Genomic DNA, 6,000 nt, shown 5'->3' on the forward strand with positions numbered 1-6,000 from the left:
TGGGTCTACATGGGCTGATTCAAACTAACTAGAGTTGCCTTCAGTCTAGTCAGCTCTTTTTTCAGAGACTTAATCTAGTTTGCCCAATGAGGGCTATAGTTGCCCCTGGGGGCGGGGATTCTATTTGGGAAATCTCAGCTGGTTCAGTATATGTGACTCAGTGCTCTGAGGGATGGGGCATTTAATACATACTTCCCATTATGTTGATGCTACCTCTTATGTTGAGAAGGGGCACAGCCAGTAATGTTTGGGTGATGTTATGAAAGGTACCATATGGCCTGACTGGCCTAAAACTGTCTCTTTTATGACTGAACTTTCCCGTCATGGCCTTTCTGAAATTCTTACCCTCATATTTCCCTGTGATTGGAACTGGACCAGTGGTCCTTTGGGGTGGGTGCGTGCTAGGGCCTGGGCAAGCTAATTCATCTGGAGAAGAGAATTTCTGTGTCTATTTATTTTTATTTTACTTGTTTCAAAATTTCTATATTTTGTATATATTTTATCATGTATATAATATTGTAGTAGAGTAACACATATATATAATTTGTAAATAAATAATATTAGGAAGTGTACACTCAAAACATTTTTTGCTAAGTAGCACATGGTTAAAACATTTTAGAGACTCCTTTATTGGACTCCAAAGACTGGAGTCTCCTTCAGCCATCACCCATTAACTTTTCAGCTGATCTGATTGCTGAGCTAATTTGTGCTAAGGCCTTAGGAAAACTCTGAAATCCAGGAGCTAAAGCAATTAGGAATGACAGGTAGGGGCAGGCAGAGGAGCAGGGCTATGTGTGGAGAGCACAGAGACTGCATCTGTCCCAAACTGATGAGCCATCTGGTAGGAAATTGAGAACCTGGAATAAAAAGAGGCAGGAGGTGGAGCAGGAGACAGCAATAGGAGGGCAGCCAACAGGAGGTATGAGGAGGCATGAAAGGGTAACAGGACTTCAGGCAGAGACAGGGACTGGGACATAGTCAAGTTGAAGTGTTGGGAGGGTGAACTTGTGGAGGTTCTGGGTTTGGAGGGGAGCCTGGATCGTGCCAGGGGCAGGTACACCCTCCTGCTGCACACCCTCCTACATGTCCTGGTAGTGATGGTGGCCTCGGTAGTGATGGTGCTGGTGTGGGCAGCTGAGATTCAAGCAGCCACCCCACCACCAACTGCTTGCCTGCAGTGCTTGCCATTGGCCTCCTCGTCCTCTGGGTGACGGGCTGCACTTGTACCTTCCTGCTCAGCATCGCCAGGCCCATGCTTCTGATTCTGGTGGATGTCTCACTGCACCCGCAAAACCTCAAGAACAAGATTGAGAACAAGACTGAGAGTATTGGTCTCCTAGGCGCCTGGGATCTGTTTTTTTTTTTCCAACGTTTATTTATTTTTGGGACAGAGAGAGACAGAGCATGAACGGGGGAGGGGCAGAGAGGGAGGGAGACACAGAATCGGAAACAGGCTCCAGGCTCTGAGCCATCAGCCCAGAGCCTGACGCGGGGCTCGAACTCACGGACCGCGAGATCGTGACCTGGCTGAAGTCGGATGCTTAACCGACTGCGCCACCCAGGCGCCCCATGGGATCTGTACCTATGGCCTGGAGAATGTCTGCCCACCCCCGACTCTGGCCTGGAACCAGGGACCCAGAGCCCTTATCCACAGCCCTAAAAATAGAGCTCCCCTTCCAGTTTAAAAAGTAGGACATCTGTGACCATTCACCCAGGTCCAAAATTGGGATATCCCTCCTATCCAGTCCCCATTACCTAGGAGACCAGACTCTTCCCCAGCCCTGAACTTGGGGCTTGGAGATCAGAGTATCCATGACCAACCTCAAACTCTGGACCCAGAGATACTCCCCCACCCTCAATCTGGGACCCCCCATCTCCCATGCTCAGCCCCAAAGCCGGGATCTGGAACCAAGGGAATCTCTTGAACCCTGGACTAAGGCTTTTCCACACCTCACCCGAGCTTTGAACCCAGGTCAGGGCATTACCGGTCTTGAACCTGGGACCCAAGTGTTCCCAGCCCCCATCAAGACAGAGGATTCTAGGGGTGCCTGGATGGCTCAGTTGGTTGAGTGTCCAACGTCGCTCAGGTCATGATCTCATGGTTTGTGAGTTGGAGCCCTGTATTGGTCTCTGTGCTGACAGTTCAGAGCCTGGAGCCTACTTCATATTCTGTGTCTCCCTCTGTCTCTGCCCCTCCCCTCCTCACTCTCTGACTCTCTCTCTCTCTCAAGAATAAATAAACATTAAAAAAAATACAGAGGGTTCAAGCATCCTGACCCTGTTGAACCCTTGGTTCCAGGTGACCCCCACACTCACCAGTCCCACTTGACTCTCTCCAGCTCTGCTGAGGGATTCTTCCCCCTCCCTTTCCAAAGTTCCACAGTGATGAGGACCAAGGGGTGGGCTGGGGTGGGGGTAGCCCTAACCCAGAATGGGGCATCTGTATCAGTGTTACCACAACAATATAGGCTGTTGCATCACTGAAGCCAAAAGAAAGAAAGAGAGAGAGAGAGAGAGAGAGAGAGAGAGAGAGAGAGGAAGAAAGAAAGAGAGGAAGAAAGAAAGAAAGAAAGAAAGAAAGAAAGAAAGAAAGAAGGAAAGGAAAGAAAAGAAGAGAAAAGAATAAAAGAGTAACAGCCTCTACGTCAATCAGGAAGATACCCCATCTGCCTGTCACTGTTACTGGAGCTCATGTCAGAGTAGAGCCAGCCAGAAATGAAGAAAGCACTGGCTGCTCCACAATGCCTATGTAGGGGGCTGAGAGGCAGCAATCTGATTGGAGTCAGGGCATAGGAGCCTTCTTAAGTTGCATTAGCATAACCAAAGCATCATTTTTATATAGGTTGTGCAGTTATTTAGGGATGGCTATAGACATTGATTGATGATGGAAATTAGGAGTGGGTGGAGCGTGTTATTAGCAATGTAGTCCTTAGTGCCTCTTTGGCAGGTGGAAGCTAGTGAGCCATATTAGCCCTCAAAGAGGAAGTATGGCACCTGAGGTTAGGAGAACCCCTGATCCAACACCAAACCATAGGGGCCCAAAGGCCACATTGGGATGATACACCAGAACAGTTCTAGCAGCCAAGAAGCATGATACCTGATGCAGGACCAAAAGGCATGAGAGGAAATAGGTCTTCTGAGTGGGAGATGAGGTAGGGGAAGAAGGAGACTCCAACAGCAAAAAGGCACAGAGAAACCCCAAAAGGGAATGTGCCTAATATGACAGGTTTAGCCCCAAATGCAAGGAAGCAGGCTTCACACCTCCCAAAGTCCTGGTTCTACTAAATAATCAGTAGAAAACTGTTTGATGGGCACGGTAGCGTGCTATATACAGAGTTTTCTTACATACGGAGTTGCCTCGGAAACAAAAAAGATCAGAAGGATAGCAAATGCAATTCCTTTTTCTATTGTTTTCAGACTCTCTTAGGCTCTTAGTATTCTACCAGAAGCAGACCGTAAACCCCTTGAGGGCTACAACCACATCTAGGTAATAAGACTTTGTAAAGCATTTCAGTTAACACAAACTTATGCATATACTATTTCATATATCCTTACCACAACCCAGCAAGGTAGGTTTTTTGCAGATGATGATACAAAAATTCAAGCAATGAGTTTGTTTTGTCAGAACAATACAGAAAATACATTCTGCAGATGAGGAATCTGAGGGGCTGGTGGTGTTAATTGATTTACCACTTACCACGGACAAAGAGTTGATGCTTATAAAGCCAGGACCCACACCCAGGACTCGCAGAACCCCGCCTCCTAATTCTCTATCCTTAAATACAGTTTCTTCCCAGCCCAACATGGTGCTAAAATTAGAGGTCAGCAGTCACAAAGTGGTCCATGAGGAATGACAAACAAATGCTATTGGCTCTGCCTTTCTACTCTTGAATCTCCCAGGCAAGTTTGTTCTAACACCTGCTATGTTTTTTTGCAGCATGCAAAAGGAAAGAACAAGAACATGGGAAGGATAGAGGCAACACACCCAAAAAGCCGAGGTTGGTCTTCACAGATGTCCAGCGTCGAACTCTACATGCAATATTCAAGGAAAATAAGCGTCCATCCAAAGAATTGCAAATCACTATTTCCCAGCAGCTGGGGTTGGAGCTGAGCACGGTCAGCAATTTCTTCATGAACGCAAGGAGGAGGAGTCTGGACAAGTGGCAGGACGAGGGCAGCTCCAATTCAGGCAACTCATCTTCTTCATCAAGCACTTGTACCAAAGCATGAAGGAACACCCACAAACTAAACCTCGGTGGAAAAGCTTTAAATAAAAAAATTTTTAAAAGACCAGGACCTCAAGATAGCAGGTTTATACTTAGAAATATTTGAAGAAAAAAAAAGTGTTATTTATAGTCCAAAGAAACCAAAGACTTAGCTCACCTGCATTCTGACTTTGTTCGGAGACACACACTTCAGCGGGGCAACGACTTGGCAAGAGAAAATATGAGCAGAAAAGCACCACTGGATCTCACACCTTCAATCCATGATCATTCTCGCTGTGCTTGGCTGTTTTGTGGTTTGGAGCATAGTGATTTTGAGCCATTGAGTGGACATCTTTAAGATCAGACTTTCTCATCTGTTCCACTATGCCACGAAGGTGTATGGTGTCTCAGTACTGTGTGTGGGTACGTGAGTGCATACACATACACACACACACACACACACACACACACACACGCATCACCAGTGGTTAGGGACTTAGGCAGGCTGGTCTTCAGGAAGGGTTGTGCTATAGGAGTGCACCCAACATAGTGTGGGGTTGTCTGAGTTCATTGGATAGGAGTGTGATTTCGCTCGTCTAGCCTAGCGTTTGAACCTGCCAGGCCCGCAACCTAAATGCAGATTCAAACCCAGCAAAGAAAATTTGAATGACACCTAAACCAGTGCATTCTCTTTGTTTGTTAAGGAATGTTCAGATATTTTTTAAGAAATGAAACAAGAGTCCATCCATTAAAAGAAAAATCACCTAGGTACCAAAGAACACACTTAATATTATAGTGCAGGTATTTTATTGCAATGATTTTAATAACCAAAGCTATTTTTACACAAGATACTATGTAAAGTTATACGTATAAACTGATCTAGCTGTAATACACATGCCACATAGAATCATGACTATTATTTATGACTCTTGAAGCATTTGAAATATTAGTTTTCAGAACTGGCAAGAAAGAATGTAGCTTCAGGGAAGCATTTAATATCAGAACAGAGAGGTCAGTGTAGTATACATGTACATCCAGATGGCATACTCCCTTTCGGGATCCATAAATGATACTTAGACATATAGACGTGATGCCATAATCTGTTCATAGCTGAGAAAACCTGGGGATTCTTCCAAAGTAGGACCCCATTTATAAATTAGAAAACTAAGTTTAACAGAGCAAACAATTAAATTAGAACATTTGTTCAAAGTAATGCTTTTTTAGTAAAAGACCACTGAATAAAGGATATCATACTTGGGTTAATTTGACTGAAAGTTGCTTTATGCATTTGACACCAAATACCTTTTTAAAATATTTTACGAACACAGAAAGTGAGCAGACCAACATTATTATTAAAATGAACTATCCAGTATTTGTAACCAAATTGATCTTATTGCCAATCTCAGACATATTATGACTTGAACATCAATAAAAATAGCAGAGGCAACTGAGAAGTGGTGGAACGCCATAGAAAAAACCAGAGTTCTAGTGGAAGACAAGACTTTGGGTTCTATTGGCGTAAAGCTATTTATTTCACTAAGCATAGCCTCCAAAGTATACTACATTCTTTCTTGCTACTGCATTAAGCTGGAAATTTTCTAACATAGAGTCCACTCTCTAACAGGGACAGATAAAACACTAGATCTGAGCTTCCAAATACAAAATTTTCAATTTCTGTTTTTCCAAATCACTTAACCAGAACTGGAGAAATCAAGGGGGAAGAAAAAAAACTAATACAGTTGTACTAGCAGTACCCAAGTAAATCACTTGCTTCCCAGACAAATTCTCTCTGAAC

General features: G+C 44.4%; 1 protein-coding gene across 1 annotated transcript in view; it reads left to right on the top strand.

The window, feature by feature from the left end:
- The window catches only part of ONECUT1 (one cut homeobox 1), a 38,983-nt gene extending 34,457 nt beyond the window's left edge, over positions 1-4,526 (top strand). Inside the window, exon 2 of the mRNA XM_047861000.1 lies at positions 3,938-4,526. Coding sequence (XP_047716956.1) covers positions 3,938-4,230 — 293 coding nt within the window. The 3' untranslated portion in view covers positions 4,231-4,526. The remainder of the gene's footprint in view (positions 1-3,937) is intronic.
- Positions 4,527-6,000: the final 1,474 nt, after the last annotated feature.

The sequence above is a fragment of the Prionailurus viverrinus genome, chromosome B3, assembly GCF_022837055.1.
Source record: "Prionailurus viverrinus isolate Anna chromosome B3, UM_Priviv_1.0, whole genome shotgun sequence".
Lineage (NCBI taxonomy): Eukaryota > Metazoa > Chordata > Mammalia > Carnivora > Felidae > Prionailurus > Prionailurus viverrinus.